Source organism: Phalacrocorax carbo, chromosome 6 (genome assembly GCF_963921805.1).
Source record: "Phalacrocorax carbo chromosome 6, bPhaCar2.1, whole genome shotgun sequence".
In the NCBI taxonomy this organism is placed as follows: Eukaryota; Metazoa; Chordata; class Aves; order Suliformes; family Phalacrocoracidae; genus Phalacrocorax; species Phalacrocorax carbo.
Genome location: NC_087518.1, coordinates 61,223,437 through 61,247,849, shown reverse-complemented (window position 1 = coordinate 61,247,849; position 24,413 = coordinate 61,223,437). Strand labels below are relative to the sequence as shown.

The window sequence follows — 24,413 nt, the reverse complement described above, 5'->3', positions numbered from 1 at the left end:
CCTGTTTCTCACTCTGCCCCCACTGCAGGTAGATGCTGGGAGGGGGCACAACCAGGACAGCTGACCCCAACTCACCAGAGGGATATTCTGTACCATTATACGGTACCATGCTCAGCAGTAAAAGTGGGGTGTTGTCTCTCCAAAATAGCTGTTGCTCAGAGACTTCCTGAGCACTGATCTGCTGGTGGGAAGTGGTGAGCGATTGTCTTTGCATCACTTGGGTTTGGTTTTGGTGTTTTGTTTTGTTTTTTATCTTCATTTTTTTCCTTTTTTCCCCTTCACTTACTAAACTGTCTTTATCTCAATCCAAGAATAGTTCTGGCTTTTACTCTTCAACTTCTCTTCCCTGTCCTGCTACAGGAGTGAGTGAGCTGCTGCTGTGTGCTTAGTTGATGGCCAAAGTATTGAAAAGTTAAAATAAAGTCATATTATAAAACTCAATTATATATATTTTATATGCTCAATTAAAATATGCCTTCCACAAAGAGGCTGAGTTTCAAATATCTTCTACTGAAGTACTGAGTATACATACATGTAATACAGTATACTATAAATTCTGGAAGAGGTTGAAAATGTTCCTTTTCAAGGACTACAGACAAGCCAGAGAATCATCCATGCCATGGCTTTGGCTGGGATAGAGTTAATTTTCTTCACCGTAGCTGGAGTAGTGCTGTGTTTTGGATTTAGTATGAGAATAATCTTGATAACACACCAATGTTTTAGTTGTTGCTGGGTAGTGTTTGTACTAGTCAAGGACTTTTCAGCTTCCTGTGCTCTGCCAGGTGCCCAAGAAGTCGGGAGGGGAGGGGACACAGCTAAGAAAGCTGATCCAAACTGGCCAGGGGGACATTCCACATCATATGATGTCATGCCCAGTATATTAACTGGGGGGAGTTGGCCGGGGGATGCACTGATCGTGGCTCGGGGACCAGCAGTATCAGTCAGTGGGTGGTGAGCAGTTGCATCACTTGTTTTTTTTCCCCGGGTTTCATTTCTCTCTCTCTCTCTCTCATTATTTTCCTTTTCATGTCATCATTATTGTTGTTGTTATTACTAGTACTACTACTATTTTATTTTAATGATTAAACTGTTATCTCAGCCCACGAGTTTTCTTACTTTGGCCCTTCCAATTCCTTCCCCCATGCCACTGGGGTGGGGGGAGTGAGCGAGTGGCTGGGTGGTGCTCAGTTGCTGACTGGGGCTAAACCGCGACAACCCAGTAAGAGAAAACAGTATGTGCATTTGCGTATGTCAAATAACTGCTACCTCTTACACTGCATGATTTTCTCTAACTTTTGAAACCTTAAAAATAAAAAATCAAAGCTCAAAACTGAGATCTAAATTATGAGTAATTTATTTGCACTAATGCTCAGGAGATCATGGACTCCAATACTCCTTCAAGCAATTTAGAGCTAATTACCATCTTGCCTAAAACAACCGTAATAGCTTGATGATATGCAAGTTTTAAGCTCAGGTACCCTTTAACAATTACACCAATCAGCGTTTTTCAAACACATTCTATCTTAGTAATACTGTTTTCCACTTTCCAGAGTATACGTTGCTATTAGGCTCCTTAGGTTTCTCCTTATAACCACTCTTTCGTAGATTTCTATGATTTGATTTTTCAACATCAGATAACAGAAGCTGAATCACAGCTTTTGGGATCTTCTTTTTAAACTGCGTTGGTGCTGCATTACATTTAGACTTCAGTGTCTCAACACCTAGCCATGCACAGGGTATGGGACTGCTCTGTTTGCAGGTGGACGGGGACTTCATAAAATAGCTCCTCTAAGAAAAAGATAGCATTTATCCAGAGGCACCCTCTAAAACAGATGTGTGACAAACAGCCACAGGCAGGCAGATCATGATAAATCTAATAAACCACTCTACTTATTGTCATCATACCTTGTAAAATCTGCTTGCTGGATCCAGCCATCCCTTCAAGAGAATGGTCATCTGTGAAGACAATTATTGGCATGTTAACCTACACAAAGGCTCTCTCTAGTGGTATATTCTGATATGGTCTTCCTTTCTGAAACTTCTGGAACAGACAAGCTGCTCACGATGACTAGCTTTTACTCTAGTTGTTGTTTTTTAATGCAGCAATTAAGTTAAAACACATTTTTTAAAAGAAAATACACTCTACACAATAGATTTTTAATATATATATAAAAATAAAAAGATTGACTTTTGTTTTTTAATGAAAACAAACTGAGAACTAACACCTTTCTAGACTTTAGCAAAATAAGGCCCCCTCGAGAATACAAACCATACACACAAGCAAGAGGAGTAAGGTCAAATAAATTTGCTAACTGGAAGTATTTCACTTAAGCAAGTGTTTATACCTAATGCAAAACAAGGATAAGACCTGGAGAAGGCAGAACTAAGTAAAAAAATCCTCTCATCCAAGCAGATTAATGCCTCTGTGGAACATGTCAGAAAGATATTAAAAAGTTTTTTGTAAAAAGGACAGCAAATGACTTCTAGTGAAGAAATATAATAATTTATGCAAAAGTTGATTTGAATATCAATTGCACAGAACAAATCACTCCATTGGCTGTTCCACTGGGGTGGGGGACATGGGGAGAGCAAGGAAGAGGCAGGAGGAGGGAGCGCCTGCTTTCCAACCAAACCCCAGGAGAACGCTTGGAGAACAAGGACCAGTTTTCTACTAAAAAAGGCAAGGAAGGGACAAGTAAGTATTTTTATACTCTCTGTCACCTCCTGTCTGCAAGTTCCCACACTTCCCCGCTGTGAATATGGACATTTTCAGTCACATCAGATTTCAGTTTATGGCTAAGCCAGAAGGATTGACAACCCTGCGTGACAATACGGCTTTCATTTGCATTGTTTCAAACAGGTAGTAGCCACACTGTCTCTTCTCCCATAGCGAAGGCTACTGGTCATATTTTGCATGGACGTCTCTTCACAGACTATTTGCCTTTATAGAAAAGATTTAAGCAGAGCTAAGATACCAAGTACCTTTTTCATAACCAGCTTTAAAATATATTACAACTGCATGAGATGGGGAAAAACTTACATTTGCGATCACAAACCAAGTACGACATACCAGTCCCTAAGTACCCAAAGTAAAATTGCTTGTTCATCTTTCCTAGTATCTTGATCTGTAAAATTATTTGCATGAAGAACACTAGCAAAGCAGCTTAACTTCGTCTGTTGACTTTCATGAAAAATGGAAGCAGAGCACTTAATAACTAATTTCATTATATTGCTATAGCACACATCTGTTTAATCTTTTGCCAACACATAACATTACAGTGAACATTTGAAAAATGTAGGTAAAGCAAAACCTTCAAAAACTAACACTGAACTTACTGCAAGTGAAAGAGCATTTACCACAACGAGCCACAGAACATGGCGGCAGCATAGCAGACCATGCGTTTAGTGAAACTACTTCCACGTATGCTCGCCACCAGCTGCTAGCACCCTCTCTTTTTTCCTTTTTTCCAGTAAATCAGCATTAATAGCAAATTTAAATTACGTCAAGATGGTCTACGACATTAACTAAGTACTTACCATGACAATAACCCTGACCATGAGAGTGTCCATGGCTGTGGCCATGATCATGAGTGTGTCCATGGGCGTGTTTGTGTTCATGGCTGTGGCCATGACCTCCATGACTATGTCCATGGCTGAGACCACCATTAAACAGAGAATGGCTGTGTTCATGCCCTATAAACAAATACCACCGTCAGAGAGTAAACTTAAGTGTTGAATAAAAGTATGCTTCCATTTGTTTCTGAGCTACTCGAAACCTATTAATCTTTTAGGTGATGTTAAGGTATGGCTTTAAATAAGTTAAGAAAATTAACACAAGCTGTTTGTCATCTAAATCTATGCTGTGCGGCCATATGAAATATATACCTGATTTGAGAAGTCAAGTGCTTTTATACATTCCCACTTCGGAGACAAGTTGTGCAACACTTTTAGTACAATTTGAAAAATGTACACATCATTAGATAGAAGCACATTAAAAATAGCTGTTTTAAGAAACCAGAAATTCGCTATCATTCACACATTAAAAATTCAAGCTTAAATTGATGCTTAAAGACCAAAGACTATTTTCTTCCACTGGTCTATATCAGTTTTTATGTTAAGCTGAAAGAGATACCAATTAGCTTTGCAGGGGGAAAAAAAACCAAACCAAAATGTTTACCGTATACATTTAGACAAATAAATTCTGCTTTTAAATTCAGAAGACACTAAGTGGAGAAGCACCTCAAGCTGAATCATCCCATACTTAAAATTTGGCTCAGGCACTGTTTTGTAACTTTTCCAGCCAAGACCTCGCTTAACTCCAGCTTAATTTTGTCCAAAAGACACTCTGCAAATCTCTTCCAATAAGGTGCAGAAGAGTGCACATTCCAGAAAGCACATTCTGGAGTTCTGGGTCTTCTAGTTAATGGCTATTAACATGAGAAGTACAGTAGTGACATACTAGGGCTAGCGATAAAACAGAAAAAGTCCATATTGCAACAAGTTACATATACATTTGGCTAGGATTGCCATTAAAAAGACACTAAGATTTAATCCTGGGGTTCTCATTGGGGGATTTTAAGGTCATGGAACACAGGGTGCCAAGAAAGGAAACAGTACTGAAAATTACAGACATCCTACCAGAGCCATGAGAATGTCCATGACCTCCATGTTGAAAAACAAATATTCCTATAAGATTTACAATGAATCCTAGTATCGAAACAGGAAGAAGTCTCTCATGGTGCACGTCAGGAGGCTCAAGTGCTCTCTAAAAAAAAAAAAACCACAACCACAAAACAACAAACCAAGAAGCAAAAGTAGAGATTTCTTTACATTATTAAAAGGCACTGAAAAAACTGCTTAGATACAGGAGCATTCTCATACAAACAGGCATATATAGAAAGACAAAATTAGAAATTACTCAAGACGTTCAGTTTTTGGGATGGTACCCAGACTACTTCTTACTGTCCGACGTTGAAGGTTTATTACTAAAGCTGTGAAAGGATAGTACAATATTCTGATAGGCGAGCTAACTTTTACCATAAGATTTCATTGTGCTGTGGGATATGGCTCAACACCATATGAAAACATTCAAGTTTGTTGTAATAAGGGGATTACCCAAGTCATCCTAGCAACTTCCAACAGTCTAGAATACCACTTCTTCCTTTCTCCTTAGAAGGGTGAGGGGACGAGGGAATGATGTGAAGACTGAGAACAAATTGTGGCACTTTTCAAAACTTATAAAATATGGATTGATTTTTAAAAATTCTTTTTTACCTCACTTTCTTTGGAAGTTTTTTTTCAGTGAGATATTATAGGCCTAACACAATTTGCATCCAAAACTAAGTGTTGAAGAGTGTAAATTACTGTTGACAGGGGAGAGAAACAGTCACCATCTGTCCACAGGGATGAAAGGTACAGGCAAAACAATGGCACTTTCAGCAGGTGTAAAATTTTGAAGTGACACAGAGAAAAAGAGTCGCTGTCATAAGCAAAGGGAATACTTAGCATGGGAGCTACAAGCAGCAGGAAAGAATGATTTAGTTTTCAATTTTGCTAGTAAGTTCTGTTACTGTTTCTAGATATGAAGTTTTCCCAAGCTTTTAGGCAATTTCAGCCTGGTTCGTACTGATTTTGAAGTATTTACAGGCTTAGCTACGTAGAGGACATGTTCCTAAAAGCAAAGTTCTCTATTAACTAAAAAAACCAACCAAAACCCACTAGAACGCATTCAGAACTAGAAGTCTGAAGAAATTTATAGTGCATCTCCCACTAAAAAGTAAAAGCATTAATGCAAACTGATCAGAATCAGTTATCAATTTTACTCTTATCTCACTTCAGTGCAGATGCCCTTGATGTCTAAAATTCAACTTGAAATTACCACCTGAACCATCTTGTTAAAAAAATAAATAAATTTCAAGAAGAGTGCCCTTGTAAATGTTAAAGCTATTACTGCTTGCCATTTATATCAGACTTCAAGATTTGGAAGATAATGCTCTTTCTTTAATGAGTTAGTTCAACCTCTTCACAGAATACATTTCCCTTTCTTATGACTAACTTCTCTCCTCTGAATGACTAGTTTTGGCCTTTCTTTCTTGGCCTCATTTGTCCTTTAACAATGACAAATAAAATTCTCCTATGACATACTTATCTGGCTGAAAAAAGGACAGGGTAAATCTCTCAGAATCTTTACACACAATCAAAATACACTATTTAAGAAGCTAGTACAGATACACTGAAAAAGTTGGGTTTCTGTGTCACAAACCAGCAATTTCAGATGGCCCTATTCCCTGTTCCAATCACAGGTTTTTAACCAATTATGAACATAATCAATTTCAATAATTTTATCCCCATTAAATATGCTCTACAAATAGAAATGTGACAATTGATAGCGCAATTGACATCGTAACATACCTCAACACCTTCAGAAAAAATGAAGAATGCTGTAAAGATGAGGAATAAACCATTTACAAAACCAGCAAGTACTTCTGCTCGAACATACCTGCAAGAAACAAAAAAGCAACAGCAGATATTACCACCTCCATTTAAATGCTGAAATTAAAAGTGGAACTTAAGAGACTGGAGTACAATCTTCTAGTTCTCAAACAGCTGTATTACACACGGATTTGCTAAACGGAAGATGCGGTATATATACAACAGCTAAGTATATGAAATTCACTACGTTGCATTTTGACAGAAATTACCTTATCTAGACGAAAGAAAAATTTCAGTACATGAAAATCTTTCCATTTAAGATCATCCCAACTGGAAGGTATGGTATAAACCTATATTTGGAAGCCACAAAGTAAGATGAGCATGCGAGAGAGAATCGAAGTCTGCTGAGGTACAGTTCTGTTTAGTATCAAACAGCCGTACATTAATTTGCTCCCCATCAAGTAGGGGGATCTTTAGTAAAAGTCTTAGGTAGGAATTAATTATTGCAGCTACTAAATTTTTCCAATAAAAACCAGTCAAGTTAGAATAACGTGTAATTCCAATGCAACAAACGTCAATAAATTGTGGCTGATCTCTTATAAATGCAGAGCAGTAATTAATACAGAACCTGCTTTCATGGCAATTAGGTCATGGTACGATCAATTCTTCCTAAATTGATTTCTAGGCACGTTGGAGTTTCCACCTTAATTAAACAGTGCTTTAAGTTTCAAACTACATGATCCATGCTGAGGCAAGACCGCTGAAGCTAAATGCTGACAGTCAGGTCAGTAATGCTATGGGGACTGTGGCAACCCATGTTACAGCTCATTTGCTGTTAATTAATCAGTATTGCAATTAATAATATTGTATCACCAGTATTGTTTTACGGGGCACAACTGCAATGTGCAATGGAACAAAGCGCCCTTCAGGCAGAACCGGCTTCAGCAGCTGGATCCATGAGGGGCAGTATGGGATGCCGTACCTCAGCCCCAAGGGTCTGTGTTAACGGTAGCCTTGAATCCTGCTGGGTCTGAGAAGCACGGCTTACAATTTCAGGTGCAGCATCACTGAGACTTAGCTCCTTTCAGTCGTGACTTTCTGTTCCAAAGAAGGCACGGGGCACCGGCAGTCTGAGATTCCCTGTAACGCACCTCACTGCGCTGCGAGGATAAACCCACAACGTGGCTGCTCAGACTTCACTGGCGCCATGAACACGTGACAATGCAGGGCAACTTTCTGCTGGGTAACTTGTTTCCACTAGTATGATCAGAGATCTCAGAGGTGATAAATCAGCTCCCCAAAAGCAATGCCTTCACATTTTTACTATTTCTAGGGGGATATTAACTTAAAGGTTTACATAACTCACCTTAAAACCTCACACTTTCAACATACTTTTCCATGTTCTGCAAAAAAAAGTTTTGCTCATACAGTGAAAAATTACCACCTAGACATTTACTAAAATACATTAAGGAACAGCCGGAAGTTTCTTACCCATATGAGAAAGCATCGTTAGACCTCCATTTTGAAATAACTGAAGCTGCCAATCCAGCCAATAGAGCGGTGCAGTCAAAAAACATATGAAAAGAATCTGATATTAGACCTAAACTGGAAAAGAACAGGAAAAAAAAGATGTTATGTTCCATATGCTACATGTTGAGTATGAAAAAAACCCCAGCATTTAATCTTTTACACACTAGCAGAATATACCATGTGTCTAAGCTTCAAACATGGTTTTGCTAGCAGAGGATAAACCCACACTAGATCATCAATATAAATATGATGACAAAACTGCTTCTGTCAGCCTAGGGAAGGCACTTTGGAAGAGCGCTTGGCAAAAAAAATCCTCCTAGCACATCATTTCGGTGGTAGTGGGGGTGGTTTCCACTGACACAAACCAAAGCCCACAGCCACATCTCTCACCAATGTGATTCTAGTGGCAGGTATTTGTTCTTATATTTCTGTTTCTAGTTTGACCATATGAGCAAATCCAGCTGGAACAGTGTATACGCACAAGTTGCATTTAAATACTGGCCCCACATAAGTTTGTAAAAGTAGTATTTCACACCTTGCTAAAAAAGGAATTTGTGTTTAAAGATGCCACTTTTGACTATCTATTATGCGCAGTGTACGTATAGGTTAACTAGTGCAATAACACCAAAACTGTGCTGCTGAAGACTACCGATACCACCACAGTGATGGCACCAAGCATTTGCAAAAGCAATATTCTCAAATCCATTTTCAAACTTTATATTTTGGAAGGGAAAATTGGTCAAAAATTGGAGTAAAAAACCCCAATGAATCAATCGAAATAAAGTTTCATAAAATTTTCACAAACGTATGCCTGTGACAAATGTTAGGCCTGTAAAGGCTGCAGTCTTCCACTTAGAGTTTTAGTTCATTATGTCAAACATTCCAAGACTGTAAAGTCTAGTTCACCATAGCAGTCGTCCTCTCAAGCATCTTTTTACAGAACTAATGCATCATCAGATGCAAATCTATCTTTGATGTTTATTCACACTGCAGCACCTTGACACTTTCTACGAGCAGGGCAAGCTGAAAAAATGCAGTTTCAGTACACAGGGAATTCTAAGATCATATTCTCTTTTGCCTGAAATAAAAGCAGGACAGCAAGCAATATACTTGTTAAGTACTTTTGACTACTACATACCTTTCCCTAACAGCCAACTTTTATGTTTACATTTTACCTGAGCAGAGAAGCCAGTCCCTGAGGGCACTGCCAAAGCACCAGACCTGCTTTTTGATTTATTTTTCTTTCTATGTAAAGATTCTTTTTAATTTACTGCTGCTCAGTCTCCAAATTTCCAATCACAAACCTGCAGCCAGTGTTTTAGCCTGAATCAAAAACAGGTATAGAATTCGTCCAAGACGGATTTAGTTCTTCTCTCTACAACAGTCTATGATGAGAGAGTGATAAGTAACTACATTATTTCAGAGCAAAAAGCAAGGTTTCCATCACCCTGATCTTTACTAGGATCACACACATCCAAGGTTAACATGCTGTGGTGAAGCTACACCAAATCAAAGGAAGCCACAACAGTACTCCTGAGAGCACAGAGCTCTACCACTCTACCAACAATTTTAAAAAATAAAAATGCAGACAAGAGTGCTAAGTTGCTACGGGTGGCTGCTTCTTCATTTTGCTAAGTGTAAAGATAGCAGTCATTTGCTCCTTTTGCTGGTGACCACCATTACTCTTCTAGTTTGACTGGAATATGTCCACATAGAAATAAAAGCAAACAAACACTTGCTTCATCTGTGCTTTCAGCTGAATGGATCCAAGCTAATTCCAGTTCAAAAATAAGAGTGGTATTAGAACAACGATGAGCCACTGCATGTAAACCTTATCAGTCCCCAAATCTTTGCCTTGTCAGCTGCAAGGCGTTGACTAGAAGACACACACTCCCCTTTGATCTAGAAGCTGAAGGAAGCAGAGGCTGAAAGACCACTTCTTAAAAGGTTTATTTCAACCACCGATGCACAACTACAATCTTGACTGACAAACACAGGGAAAGTTTATCCTGCTGTTTTACCCAACAAAGTTCAAAGAAATGTCACTTAGTTCATGAGTTACCCAGTCAGTAAGACTCCTATTGGTTTGTAGGCCTTAATGTCAATTAGATTTAACACCACACGCAACAGTTGCCAAATTTTCTAAATTACTAATCATAAACAGGTTCTGTAAGTCTGCAAGGAAGTATGTGCATCGGAACGCAAAAACTGCTTCGTATTTGAAAAGACATTTGATACGGAGGTACTGATGAGCATTTGTTATTACAATTGTCCTGAAAGTTCCATTTTCCCAATCCTTTGGCTGTCTAAGAACAATTACATAGACAACCCAGTTCCTGGTAACCAAAGAACAAAAAGCAATTACTGGGAGAAACAAGTTCTAGAGGACAGCCAAGTTTTCACACTGAAGTCAAATCCAAAGTTTCATTAGCCAAAGTTTGAACTACTTCACATTAGGACACCAAACCATTTCAGCCTGACTGAAATAAATTTCAAGATTATTCTGAAGTGTTTCAGATGAAACACTCAACTGTGGAAGAAGCAGGTCTGAGGAAGAGGAGAGAGAAGAAAAGTCTTTGCTCTCTTTCTCTATTTACAGATATACTTTATGGGCACATACAGGGGTACATACCTACAACAATAACACATTTAAGGCAGAGGATGGTGTCACGGTAAATTGTCCTTAGGTGCTCTAGCCACCAACGCAGGAAGCAGATGCAGCTGTTCTGGACAAACTTTAAAGCAAGACCAAAGGTTTTAGCTGGATGCCTATGAAGCAGCAGAATGGAATACCCTTTCAAATATCTTGAAGGGTGTCGGTGACAGCTTCCCCCTCCCCAAAACCAGGTGACATCCCTAGGGAAATGGCTCATATTAGATTTGGTTCTGAGCAGTGAGAAAGACCCAGTGGGGGAAAAAAAAAAACCCAAACCCACAATACACACCAAACATTCAGGTAGAAGGTAATTAGAGTGACAGTAATCTTATATTTATGATTATGAAATGGAAGGAATAAGCACGGCTAAACAGAGATAGCTAGTGTTTCAGAGGGGTTTTTCTGTATAGTCTCCTGGGAAAGAGTGTATAAGGACTGAACCAAAATCCTGTACTAGAAAGTTATCATGCCACTGCGCTCACACCTGCAAATCTCACAGAGACAAGACTTACCATAGGTGCCACACCAACACAGCTGTGCTGCTTTCAAGACCTAAGCTAACATCTGCAAATAGCCAGGCAGATGCGGATTTAACCACTGGGGTCAGTACAGACTTCATCTCCAACGCGATTCACCGCGCGGCGCAAACACGCCCTGCACTGTAGGTACAGCTGCAAGCAATTCAGCTGCACAAACGATAGGAAGCCTAGTAAGAGGCCAATCCGATTTCATGTGAAGCTTTTTTTAAATGACCTGTAAATTAACGAGACCTTAAAAAACTGGGTGCAAAGTGGTTACTAAAGTAAACAATCGATCCAGCCAACCACCAGCAACACAGGGCGTATGCAGGAACTTCCATTAGACCTGGAATACATCATCCAGAGTATAATCCAGTAGAAACCCTGCACTCAAACACATTGTGTCTAAATGAGGACGCTTCCATAGTTGATTTAATACCACAAGTATGCACGTAATAGTATTTTAAAACGGAACAGCCCAAGTTGCAGATTTCAACTTTAAACAAGCTTTCAGCTGGCAAAATACCACATCCAGTTGTGTCGTCTGTGCTTCAAGAACATCAGCGTACCAGAGTATTTGTAAGAGGACCATATAAATGACAAAACAGTTATGTGAATTCAGGAAACAACTTACTTGGCAAACAAAAGATAAGAATATAAGAAGTAAGAATTAAAAAAACAAAACAAAACTGAAGACTTTTAGTTCTTTCCAACAAAAACTTTGGGGGCTGAAATAGATTTGATTTTGAAATAACAATATTCTAGTCAAAGAACTCACAGCAATCTGCTTAAATTTAAATGGACGAAAGAGTACTTTTCAGAATCACAATTAAAAAGAAATTCCTTAGTCTGTGGAAGCCAGGGGAAGAATCATCTGAATAATGGTGGCAGCCTGTTAGCCTCGCTATCTTACGCTCACTGACATCATCAAGAACAACCAGAAAGAACAGAATTCAAGATTGTGCTTCTAACGCTTGCAGCATCCAGCACTGGCCATACCCAAGGTAGGCCATAGTGGAATAAAGACGTGCTCCAAGATGATACAGTAAGTCCCCTTTACAAACCTTCCATTTCTGCATCCCTCACACAGACAGCAAAGGAGCTGTGTTTATCAAACTCAATAAATCATTTTCCCGATAGGGCTCCGTGTTTGTTTGTTATGTGTTTTATTCTTCCAAGGCATGAACCATCTGCGTTAACTGAAGGCATTCCTCACTATATTCTATATTCTATATTCTCTATATTCTATATTCTCTGTTACTCCTCCCTGCTAGAGAGACACTTGCTTCTGATACTGTTTTGTTCTAGCCTAAAATCTCGTCTTAATGTAAAGACACCTGATATTAGTGACCTGAAATATAAACAAGAGGTCCAACTACTAACTATCCAGCAAATCCTAATTCTTAATTTCTATAATGAACAAAAATAAGTAAGAGTGTTCTCAATTCCAGTAAGCCCAATTCTTCAGTGACAGATTTTTGGCAAGTGTCACTTGAATTTCTCAGTTTAATTACCTCATATACAGGACTTTTTCTGGTATATATTTCATTTCTGGTCACACTACCAATAAAAGTTATTGTGCTTAAAACAAAAATATCAGAATAAACTCATATGAACATAAAGCTCTTCAGAGCTGAACCATAGAGAAAAATATTTGCATCTTCTGAGCTATTAAAAAAAAATCCATACTGAATAAACAGGCCATGCAGACTATTGTCACACAATGGCAAAGTGAATCACTACCAAAGTCAAACCCAAGCACATCCATGACGGCCTGCACATTGCCAAGACACACTGTGCCCAAGACAGCACTGTGTTCTCACTAGTGCTACAGCAGCAGTTACTGTAATCAAGGTTAAGGATTTTATAGTGCAGTTTAAGAGATTCAGAGAAAAATTATAAATAGTAGGATATGACTGTTTCTAAACCAGCATTGCTACTTTTGCTCAAGATTCTCATAGAATCACAGAATGCCCTGAGCCGGGAGGGACCCACAAGGACCATCGAGCCCAGCTCCTGCCCCTGCACAGGACACCCCAAATTCACACCGTGTCTCTGAGGGCCTTGGCCAAGGGCTTCTTGAACATCACCAGGCTGGTGCCGTGATGCCTCCCTGGGGAGCCTGTTCCAGGGCTCCACCACCCTCTGGGGGAAGGACCTTTTCCTAATGTCCAGCCTAACCCTCCCCTGAACTCCTGATTAACAGTCCCAGTAATCTGTGTCCATACTAGAGCTTTTAATAAAGTCTACTTGAAATTCCATGCGGAAGTACACACTGCTGGGCTGAAATGACACTTCCATGCCTGTCTGCTTCGAACTGAAGCACTGACTTAGAGACTGAAATGCCACCATAGATCAATTCTATCAAGAACGAAGCACGACAATCATGAAGACACTGATCACCTGTTCTCTGCCTGTACACCGCACATCAGGACTAAAGTAATTTCTTTTTAGATTTTACTACAGCCTTTTCAGCAGCAATCTAGTCAAGTGCCTCCTGTTCTTTCCACCTTTGTGGCTTTATGTGCTCCACAAAGTCCGGCTTAGCTACATCAGGACGCGTTAATTCCTGTTTCTCACTCAGAGACAAGGCTGTCTGACGCAGGGCCGGGTTCTCCCACCCAGCTCTGACCCGCAATCGAAGCCGCATTCCCAGACAAAGGATCCCCGGGGCAGGCGGCGGGCACACGGCCCCGCACCGCACCGCACCGCACGCCGAGGCCGAACTTCCTCCTCAGCGAGGGGCCGAGCGGCGCGGCCGGCGAGACGCCGCTCCCCAAGGGCGCTCCTCCGCGGGGCGCCGGGCCCGCCAGCGGCCCCCGGGGCTCGGCCCCTCCGGAGGGCGGGCCCGGGGACAGCCCCAGCCGCAGGGCCCCGGCCCCGCCGAGCGGCAGACGTGGCACTGCCCGCGGCGGGAGGCGCCGCTTCCTGCGCCCCGCCGGGGGCCGCCCCCGCTCCGCCGGCCGCCCCCGCCCCGCCAGCCGCCCCCCGCCTCACCGACAGCCCCCCGCCCCGCTACCTGTTACTCCAGATGCCGTAGAGCAGCTCCACGAAGGCGAAGGAGAGGTTGAGGCAGAGGAAGAAGAAGAGGTTGCGGGAGGTCTTGTCCGCCAGGATGGACCTGAGGAGGGAGCACACGGCGGGTCACCCGCCGCCGGCACAGCGGCGGAAGGCCGGGCTCGCCCGCCCGCCCTCGGCCTCCCCCGGCCCCGGCCCCGGCCCCGGCCCCGCTCACCTGAACCAGCCCGACACCTTCCTGAGCAGGTTGAGTTTGGGCGGCTTGTACTCATCGTCCTTGATGGAGAGGGGCAACATCTTCCCGGGGCCGGTACCGGGGCCGCGGCGTGCCCGGCCGGCGGAGCGGGGCGGGGCGGAGCGGGGCGGGGCGGGGCGGAGCGGGGGGCACCCCCCCGCGGTCCGGCCCACCCGCCGGTGGCGCTTCCGGCCCGACTGCGCCGCTGGAGGCGGGCCCGCCGCAAAACCGAGCCCGACCCCCCCTTGGAGTGTGGGTGCACACGGTGTCCGGTGCTCCCAGAGCTGCTGCGGCGGCCCTCGGTACGGGCCCGGCCGGGGGGAGGCGCTCCCTGCCCGCCGCAGGACCCGAACTACAACCCGAGGCCTGCCGGGAGGAAGCGGCGGGGCATCCCACGGGAAGCGGAGCCGGGCCGCCTCTGAGTCACCGCAGCGGCCTGCGGGGGGGCAGAGCCCGGCAGAGCCCTGCCCAGCCACCCCCTTTCCTCCGCCCGTCCCGGGCCCGCCGGCGGTGCGGCTTCGGAAGCAGGGCCCGGCCGCCGGCAGCGCCTCGGGGACGGGGAAGCGAGCGGCAGCGCCGGCGTCCGCCCGAAGCGGGGCGAAACCGTGCGTGAGGGGGCGGCGGGGCCGGGCGGGGGGCGGCAGCTGCTGCTGCTCCTGCGGGGCGGCTGCGGGGCTCGGCGGCTGCTGCGGGGTGGTGCTGAGGCGCGGCGCTGCCCGCCGGGGACCCCGCCAGAAGCCTTCCCCTGGGGATGAGCACCAAGATACCGTGTTTTGACACAGTGGGGGCTGTATTCGAGGAGGCGTTCTCTACGGGGGGTGTTGCAGGGTTCTTTAACGAGGTCAGTCTTGTGTGGCAATTTCATAACTTAGTTGGCAAAGCTGATCGGTGCTTTGTTACTGGAAAGTGCCATGACGCTAACCCTAAATATTTTATATAGACATTTATTTTCATTAGAGAATATATAGTAATGCCATCCTTACTTATCATTGCAGCCTACCATATGCAATTGAGTAAATGCAAGAATGTATGGCGAGCCAGGAAGTCTCATTACCACAGTAAACAACACTTACAATTCCATCCTAAGTATGCTTTCAATTTTAACTAATTAATTGTTACAGAAGTACTGGTAAGTATTGCTGTGTCTATGTCGCAACTGGGGAAAGCGAACCTGGGGTTCACCTCTTTAAAAGCACGTATGGCCGAAGTGTGGAGGTCCTAAGAAGTGCTGAATAGCTACTGCTGCCAGTCAGATATAGAAGTCGGGGAGGATTAGTTACAACTATAAAATGTAGCAACCAAAACAAGTGATTAACTTCTGGAAGTGGTTTCAATGACCTCTCCAGCCCCACAAAATACGAAGGTTGTAAAATTGGAATTGGATTTTGGGAAGACCTGTACGAGTGGGCGTATTCAGATTGGCATCCGTGCAAATCAGCAGTTCTGTACTTTTTACATAACCTAAACAAATTACTCCTACAAAATTTCACGTAGGTTCAATTCTTAAATGCAAGTTCTTGCTCTCTAAACTTTTCTATTACCGTTCCTAAACAAAAAATAAAACCTCCCTTTCTTTGTTCAACTGGTTTTAAAAGAACAAAAATCCCTCCAGCAACCTAGGAGCCTGAGCGGATGCAGGTTTCTGAGGTTGCAGTCCTGCATCTTGTGCATCCTTCCTCTTTGTGCTTACACTCCTACTTGCTTTCCCTTCTGCCAAGCTGCCAGACCAGATGGGAAGAAAAAAATGCTGTGTCTTAAACCTCTAGCACAAGTGGTGAGCTTAGGGAATGAGAGCACAAAGGGGATGAGCCAGAAAATAAAATAATTTTATTGGGACTACTTACCTGACTGTGGGAGCCAAGTAGCTATTTTAGCGGTGCCTGGTGAGCAAAGCGATGAACTGTGAGGTGCTGGAGACCTGCCTGTGTCTGTGGTTGGCCCTAAGGATGGAACACACAGACCCTGCAGAGGTACAAAGCAACAGTTTTACAAGCAGAGGCACGGGCTGTGCTTTTCTTTCTAATCAACTGGGGTAATAACTTTGTGGAGCCTTCACTGAAAGGCAGAGGCGGTTGTTCAACTGAGCAACAGGAAAAGGGAGTGGATAATTGCGAGGAATGCATACATCAATCAGTAATTGAGGGGAATGTTTACTTGTAAAAGAATGCTGGGTAGCATGCGGGGTAACTGTTGATCTTCAGTTACAGAGTCCCTTTAATTCCCAACAGATTCAAAGATCCCAAACAACTGTCCTATAGAAACAAGGGGGGAAAACAATCCTACTTGGCAACAATGAGGTAAGTTGAGAGGGCTTTTAGACTAAAATAACTTACATTCATATTTTCAAGCATGGTATATGCACTGTGGGAAAAAATGATCAAAACTTCTGTGAAAAAGCACACAGATACTCTCTATAAAAATGTAATTGTTGGAGCTGTCCTGGATCACTTAATTTGATCTGAAGTCCCTGCTGAAAGCCTAGAAATTACGAGTGGAGTAACGTGAGTAATATGTATGGGTGAGTAACAGTTTAGTGGTAAGCTTAGAGTGTTCATCTTGTGTTCAATTCATACTATTCTTGTGAGTAAAGGAGGAAGAACAGATGCGGATGACACCTTTAAGGTGCCAGCTCTGGAATGCAGTGGCTGCTGGATCTGCTGAGATTACGTTTTATAAATATCTGGAGAACTGGGAGGGCTCCCTAAGGGGCAGGAATGTCGGGGCTCCCTTTGTAGCTTTTTAAGAGGTCCTGTTTAGTTCCAAAATCAGGAGGGTCCAGAAAGCCCTGCGCTACGCTAAGGCTGCTTCCCCAGCCTGAGCAGATACACAAACTATTGACAAAATGTCCGGCAAATCAGTGGTGAAGGTTGTTCCTCCTGTGTACGGCGCCTGAAAAGAGCGAGTGAGCATTTCACTTTCTCCTTTCTGCCAGGGCTCTTGAGGAGGCACCTTCTCTCCCTTATGTTTTCCAGCTAAGGCAGAGCTCCTGCAATGCTGAAAATATAGAATCTCTGTACAAATTTGCTTTCTAATTTCAGCTGGATGGGTTTGGTGAGGTATGTAAATGTTCAGTCAAAAACACAGTACTGAGCAAATAAGAGATGATGAACAATCTAGAGTTAAAGAAAGAATTATTCTAGATTCATTTTCACAGAACAAGGAAATTCAAAGTTAACCAAAAAAAGTGAAAAGCAAGTAAACATAGAAACTGAGTACCAGAAGCATCTGTCTTCATAGTTGAAAGTAATTGGCCCAAGAACTAAAATCCTCCTTATTTATTTACTTAATATTGTGGGAGTTCTGCTCAAGAGAGGGAGATAATTATACATGGGATTGATGACTTTTCCTTTCCTGTTGCTTCTTTTAAAGGCATTTTCACTTCTGTAAGCTTCCAGGAAGAGTTATGGGAATCCGCCTACTACGCTTCACTTCTGTGGTGATCGTTGTCTTACTTCTGGTGGCAGGTGCTTTAACAGCTTTGCTTCCCACTGTCAAAGATGACAAAATGCCTAATTTGAGAAGGGAACCAAAAGCCCAGAGTCAGTCTGCCTTGGATTCATTTACTCTCATTATGCAGACATATAATAGAACTGACTTACTGCTAAAGCTTTTAAATCATTATCAAGCCATCCCCCACCTACATAAAGTAATTGTTGTGTGGAACAACATTGGTGAGAAGATACCAGAGGAAATGTGGAATTCCTTGGGGCCTCATCCTGTCCCCGTTGTCTTTAAAGTTCAAACTGTAAATCGCATGAGGAACAGACTCCAGAATTTCCCTGAGCTGGAAACAAAAGGTAACCATCAGTTCATATTGCTACTGCTAATATTATTTTCACACTTAAAATCTGAGTGCTGAAAGAGAGATGGTTTGAGTTATACTGTGTAATAAATCCGTGCATCTGTCGGGCCACTTAATAGAGTGTGGGTAATACAGAAGAAACCTAGGTTATGGCATCAGATGCACACCACCACCACCAGCAGGCTCGAGGTTGCCAGTGAAGGGTAGGGGAAAAAAGAGGGATGTGAAGTGCGTTTCATGGGTTTTTGCAACTGTGTCTGTTCTCCATTTCCTTTGTGAGGCAAACATGGGTAGTTCAGCCTATCTTTGCTTTATAGTGTAAACTGAAATTCATAGCAGATGTATTGTTGAGTCTCTGCATTAATTAGGACTTAAGTCATCTGGTAAGGACTTGAGTTAATCATTCAAGACTAACTTCTCAAGCATGCTTTTCAGAGAAACCTCCCTCCCTAGCTGGCTGGCTTTCTATCTCAAATTATGCATCCTTTTTAAGAGTATTTTCCCCAGTCTTTTGGCTCTTCATCTAAATATTCTTCCTAAGCTCTTTCCAGGAGAAGCACAACAATAAGCCCTGTTTGTTTCAAGTGGAAAAAAACCCCAAATGTTGCATTACAGACCTGACCTTACTCATGATTAGTGAAGGTAATTCTGTTTACTGCCCCCTTCTTAACATGCTTTGCTACTCAAAACCCATGACTTCTAGGAAGACACTAGAAACTTCAACTTCTCGAGTGTTTTATTTACTGTAATAGGATTTATTCTGACTAAACTTAAAAAGCTTTAATGCATCTGGAGTTCTGATCTAAGAATATCTTGGCTTTTCCACTTCCTGACGGTCTTTTGCCTAAAATTTAAGGCAGAGATTCTTCCTTGTGTAGTTAATCATATTGAACGTTGCCTGTGCAATTTATTAATTATTAATTAATTAGAACTTGCAAGTAGTGAGGACTTGGGTAAAATTTTATACTAAGAATCCTGTATAAATTTCATACACTAAAGAATGGTATATCTTTATTTTAGTTGTATTTTTACACAAGATTAGTAGAGTTTTAAGTGGCTTTGCCAAACTCTCCAAGTTTTCCAGCCCGTGTCTGTCCAGCTGACTACAGATGATCAAAGGTTGCCGAGTTTTGCTGGCAAATGATCTAAAACTTAGGTTTGCCTCCAATCGCCACAAAGCTGCAACCTTGCTTTAGCTTTGAAATCTAAGTATGTGTTCTTAATCTGCTTGTGGGGAGTTTAATGGTTCAGTTCAGCTTAATGGTTATAGAAGTTTCACAGCTAACTTATCGAATACTGTGCTGCATACTGTGCTCGTGTATTTAATCTTCTGATAAAAGTGTTTCTTTTTTTTTTCCCCTCCGTTCAGCTGTTTTAATGATGGATGATGATACACTAGTCAGTGCGCATGACCTTGCTTTTGCCTTTTCTGTTTGGCAGGTAATATTTTGCACCTTGGCAGGCACTATTTATGAGGTACAATCAAGATTAATGATTTTAATTGAAGTAATACTATATAAAGTTTAACTACTGATTTTCTAGCTATGAAGTTAAATTTTAGAAGTATCGAAGCATTGTATGGTAGAAATTGCAAAAATATTCTTTCATAGTAGCTGTACCTGTAATGTGTAACTTGGAAATCTGTAACTTCTTGTACATGAACACGGAAGTTGCTGACTGCTGAATTGATTTAAACGAATAGCAGGCTGCAGAACAAAAGCGTGTGGTTTTTGTTGGTTTTTTTCTAAGAGAAAATGTCTGTAAGCTTCTCTTGAGTGCCAAATATACAGCTGCAAATTGTGGATAGATGTTTCTTGGCACTATGTGATGTGGAATGAGGCATATTGTGTCAGTTTTGCAAAACTGATTTAATTGCAACATTTATGCAGACCAAAGGACCATACGCCAATGATTTCATTCTTGCCTGGCAACAATCTTGTGCTCCTCTTAATTAAAAAAACAAACAAACAAACAAAAAACCACACAAAAATAAAATAACACACAAAGTCTCTCTTCTGAAAATACTTAACACACGTTTCACAGTGTGGGCTTCATTTTGATTTTTTTTCTTTTTTCTTACAGCAATTTCCAGAGCATATAGTGGGATTTGTTCCTAGAAAGCACATTTCTACTCCTTCAGGCGTATACAGTTATGGCAGCTTCGAATTGCAGAACCCTGGCTTTGGAAACGGAGATCAATATTCCATGGTTCTTATTGGTGCAGCGTTTTTTCATAGTGGGTATTTAGAAGACTTTCAAAGACAGCCGGAAGCTGTTTACGCCTTAATAGATGAAACTCAAAATTGTGATGATATTGCCATGAATTTTCTGGTAGCCAAGCACACTGGGAAGCCTTCAGGAGTGTTTGTGAAGCCTGTTGATATAAGAAATTTAGAAAAAGACACTAACAGTGGCTATTCTGGAATGTGGCACAGAGCAGAGCATCTGTTACAGAGATCTTACTGTGTAAATAAACTGGTTAATATTTATGATGGCATGCCTTTAAAATATTCTAATATCATGATTTCTCAGTTTGGCTTTCCTAATTATGCCAATCACAAAAATAAAATGTAAGCCAATGATTTGAAGGGATTAGATGTTAAACAGTAATAAGTGAATTGTACTGAGTCTGAGGAGAGAAGAAGGTGTAATTACATGGCCATTCTTATTTGTAGCCTCTGAATTTTTTCCATTTGGCTTTTTTTTTTTTTGCCTTTCTTACTAATTCTCCAAGGTAAGTTTTGAGAAAACTTAAAGAATATATACTAATGTTTAGCTGTGATATAATCATCCTCTCTCCTTAAAACATGAAATGCTGTTATAATTAATTAGGCTAGTTCTTCAGAAACGTGCAGACAGAAATGCACTCCTACGCTTCAGTGCTTATATTTTGATTATTTTTTAAATATATGTGTCTAGTCAAATGAAGTCTAGGCTTATTTTTGATAGTTTTATGTTGAGATGCTCCCTTGTCTTCCCCCTCCTCTCCTCGCCTCCCCCTACCCAGTTCCCAGTGAAACTCTAGAAGGGCTACAGTGAACTCTTGGCCAGGCTTCTAGACTCCTGTACAAAACCCCTCTGAAGGATGTATATAAGCTATTCTGTATTCTGAGATGTTCCTGAAGCTGCTATGAAAGCCAGCCAGAAAGGAGTACCTCACCTTCATCTCTGATAGTCCTAAACCCATTGCCTACAATATCTGCTGCTGCTGAGACAGTGGAAAATGATCTCTGATGTGGCTTTTTTACCCCTATTATTAATATGCCTAGAGTTGCTGAAACACTGCAGGCAGCTGAAAGGTAAAACCTAGCAGTTGGAAATGTAAGAAACATGAATACATGAAATATAGCTCATCCATTTCTTCTGGCTGCTTATATAAGCTTTATAATTTATTAATACTCTTTAGTACTTTGTTTTATTTTGACATTTTGCATGTACATTGTTACAAAAACGTGCCCAAGAAAATCCTCACTTTTAAAAAAATATCTTATTTATGATTCCTAATAAGAGCAAGCTGTTGTACATTTATTACAGAGTGTACATTTTGTAATGCCACAGGTCTACTGTTTTTTTCAACTGCTCTTTCAAATGAGTCTTTACTCTTTGGTTCCTTTCATCTCTGTCTTCGGTGGCTATGACAACAGAGTTAAAATGTGCAATTAATGGGTAAAAGCATTATAAAAAGGAAGTATTTTTGACAGGGCTGGACTATTATCAGTCTCTGAATTCCCTGGGGACTCTGTAATTCTGGATATGTGTTAACATGGACAGGACAAGCCTTTTCTACTGCAGTTACAGAACTTTTTTTGTGATACGGAGGAAAGGACAAAAGACAGTAATTTTCCTGGACGACAGAGAAGAATCAAATCTGGCATCCAAAGTAGGTTCAGTTTCATCTGCGTCAGCTTTTAACCAATTCTCAGTATCAGTTAAAAGGTATCTATGGGCGATCAGTAACAGCAAATACCTAGTACACAAATAGCATCTGCACAAATGGTGTATAAACTTATTTTTTGTCATCATCATTTGAACCAAAAGTGGTTGAAAAATGTTCAAGTTCTTCACAGCAGGGCTGATTCTGAGTGTGAGTCTTTGGGTTCTTTTGCCTTGTTCTATCAGTGTTAAAGGATTTGGTTTCTGTTCAGTGAAGTCTTCCTAGTACTTTTGCGAGATTTAAAGGGCAAAATCTTAATATGGCAATGCAGTCTGCTTAATTTTGTTGTAATGGTGACAAGTAGCTTTTAATTATTGTGCTGTAGTTATAAGTGGTATACAAACAGGTTTATGATATTTCCAGAAATGCAGCTTTCCTAATAGTAGTTCACTGCATTTCATTTACTGACTGGTCTTCTGTGATTTCTGTTCTGTGCAGTATCAGCTACAATTGTGAAGACTCACCAATGTTGTTTACCTTACTCTAAAATGTGAAATGAACTGTCAACTCAGCCACATCTTAGTATTGGGTTCTTTGTAGGGGGGAAGGAGTTGTTTTGGGTTGGTTTTTGGTTTTTTGTTGGGTTTTTTGTGTGTGTTTTTTTGGTAGTTCCTCTCTATCAGTGAAAGAATTACTAGAACAAGCTTTTATTATACTGGTAAATTTAATTTGTACTGTTGTCAAATAAAATCTGTAAAACAGAGTTGCAGTGTATTTATCTTCAGATTATTGACCAAGTTTTTCAGTGTAAGATGTCTAAAGGAAGCTCACAGTTTGCATGCAGCTGAGCAGCACCAAGATTTCATTTTTTAAAAAATGTATACTTGCTGGCACATACATTCACTTCATTTAGGTAAGACCCACTCATGAGGGAAAAAGAAGCCTTCAGAAAACACAGCTGTAAGCAGTTAGGCTTAGGTAGCAAAGAAAAGTCAAAGATAAGACTCCAGCTCTAGCCATAATTCATTGTGCCTGGGAACCAAAAGGGTTTGGGTTTTTATTTTTTAAAGCCTGGTAACTCTTTATCCCTTGATGGTTATAAAAGTGCCTTGAGATTCTTGTGTGATGATTTCTTCTAAGAGATTATCTAGATGTCATTTGGATATATTCAGGAGTCTAAACAGATTCATCACCACCTCTGAATGGTCTGTAGAAATTAACATTTATACAACACAGGACTTTAAAAATGGTGTCTAAAAGATATATTTAAACAATCCTTGTTGAAAAAAATCAGGATATAGTCTTCAAACCATGCAACAGGACTACAAGAAAATCGCTTCTTTACCTACAGTTAAAAAAATGCCACAAGGTGTCACTGTAGCCTTGATATTTGATATAATCAAATGTTAAAAATACTAATTGGAATTGATTATAATAACAAATTGTATGAGGTGAAAACATCCTTAAAAGCTAGCATTTCACAAGGTGAAATTCATTAGATAATCATATTAAAAGCTGTGAGACAATACAGGCACTGAAAAAATATGGAGGTTATTCTGTACATATTACAGGGAAGAAGAGAAAGATGATTTCAAGTATTTCCTATGCTTACAAAGGCTCTAGCTAACTGCCAGACGTGAGAACTTCCACACAACAGAAACAACGTTTGTAACTTTGCCAAAGGTGTATGTAAGCGGTATACAAACAACATTTGACAGTGGGGCTTCTGTTTCTAGTGGTGGTTGCCTCCTAGACTCGTCAGCCTAGCTAGATGGACTTACAAATAACAGGCTTTAACACAAACTGTGTATGTAGGGATCCTAGATACTGGATAGCCAGAGTGTTAGACTGTTCCAGATTTGTTCCTGTTGCCCAAGATACCTTAGTTAAAGCTAATTTGAGTATCCTCATGCAAACTCCCCTTCAAGTAGACTGCAGCACAGACTTAGAAATGTAGGTTACATTGGACTGTAGGGAAATTTTGAGTAAAAAAAAGTTAAAAATCTATGGTTCTGGAGAAAATATATTTCTTTTTCTTTCACAGGATATGTTACCCCCTAGAGAATTGCTTGTAAATAAAATAATGAAATATTTGATTTAATTAAGGGTTAAATACAAGTAAAAGTTATATAGGAATACAGGAAAACATAAGCACATGGATTTCCATGAAAAGCAAGTACCCTCCAACAACCTTTATTTAATTTGCTGTCACAGAAGACTGGTTTCAATCTTGCAAGCATCTTGTATGGAACAGTACTTACTACTGAGAATGTGGTTTCTTACCTAAGTTCACAGGACCAGGACCAGAGTCACGTCTAGGAATATTAGTTCTGGAGCTATGAAAAAAA

General features: G+C 41.1%; 2 protein-coding genes across 10 annotated transcripts in view; one reads left to right on the top strand and one right to left on the bottom strand.

Moving 5' to 3' along the window:
* Positions 1-14,587, bottom strand: part of SLC30A7 (solute carrier family 30 member 7) — a 36,309-nt gene extending 21,722 nt beyond the window's left edge. Inside the window, exons 1-7 of one of the 3 annotated variants that reach the window (XM_064455600.1) lie at positions 14,372-14,587; positions 14,156-14,257; positions 7,924-8,037; positions 6,412-6,499; positions 4,639-4,765; positions 3,538-3,693; positions 1,906-1,956 (exon numbers count right to left, since the gene is read on the bottom strand). In XM_064455600.1, coding sequence (XP_064311670.1) covers positions 1,906-1,956; positions 3,538-3,693; positions 4,639-4,765; positions 6,412-6,499; positions 7,924-8,037; positions 14,156-14,257; positions 14,372-14,451 — 718 coding nt within the window. In that variant the 5' untranslated portion in view covers positions 14,452-14,587. Of the gene's footprint in view, positions 1-1,905; positions 1,957-3,537; positions 3,694-4,638; positions 4,766-6,411; positions 6,500-7,923; positions 8,038-10,594; positions 10,664-13,646; positions 13,882-14,155; positions 14,258-14,371 lie in introns of those variants that run through there. The other 2 variants (XM_064455601.1, XM_064455603.1) reach the window with 2 other exon arrangements.
* Positions 14,253-22,828, top strand: EXTL2 (exostosin like glycosyltransferase 2). Of its 7 annotated transcripts, XR_010373505.1 has the most exons (7): positions 14,702-14,994; positions 15,385-15,475; positions 16,618-16,686; positions 17,759-18,186; positions 18,733-18,833; positions 19,561-19,631; positions 20,274-20,341. XR_010373505.1 is itself a non-coding variant. In XM_064455605.1 (6 exons), the coding sequence occupies exons 2-6, from the start codon at positions 15,393-15,395 to the stop codon at positions 20,763-20,765; spliced, it is 1,143 nt and encodes a 380-aa protein (XP_064311675.1). In that variant the 5' UTR covers positions 14,253-14,400; positions 15,385-15,392; the 3' UTR covers positions 20,766-22,828. The 7 variants fall into 7 exon arrangements, 6 of the variants coding, with proteins under 6 accessions (XP_064311675.1, XP_064311676.1, XP_064311679.1 ...); XM_064455605.1 differs by lacking the exons at positions 14,702-14,994; positions 18,733-18,833 and adding an exon at positions 14,253-14,400 and having other exon boundaries at positions 20,274-22,828; XM_064455606.1 differs by lacking the exons at positions 14,702-14,994; positions 18,733-18,833 and adding an exon at positions 14,579-14,691 and having other exon boundaries at positions 20,274-22,828.
* The last annotated feature ends 1,585 nt before the right edge of the window (positions 22,829-24,413 follow it).

Bases quoted from the DNA above. Each gene is read 5' to 3' on its own strand.
- EXTL2 (XM_064455605.1), top strand. From the start codon at position 15,393: ATGCAATTGAGTAAATGCAAGAATGTATGGCGAGCCAGGAAGTCTCAT. The intron at 16,687-17,758 runs GTAAGTTGAGAG...CTTCTTTTAAAG, and splicing joins TCCTACTTGGCAACAATGAG to GCATTTTCACTTCTGTAAGC. The intron at 19,632-20,273 runs GTAATATTTTGC...TTTTTCTTACAG, and splicing joins TTGCCTTTTCTGTTTGGCAG to CAATTTCCAGAGCATATAGT.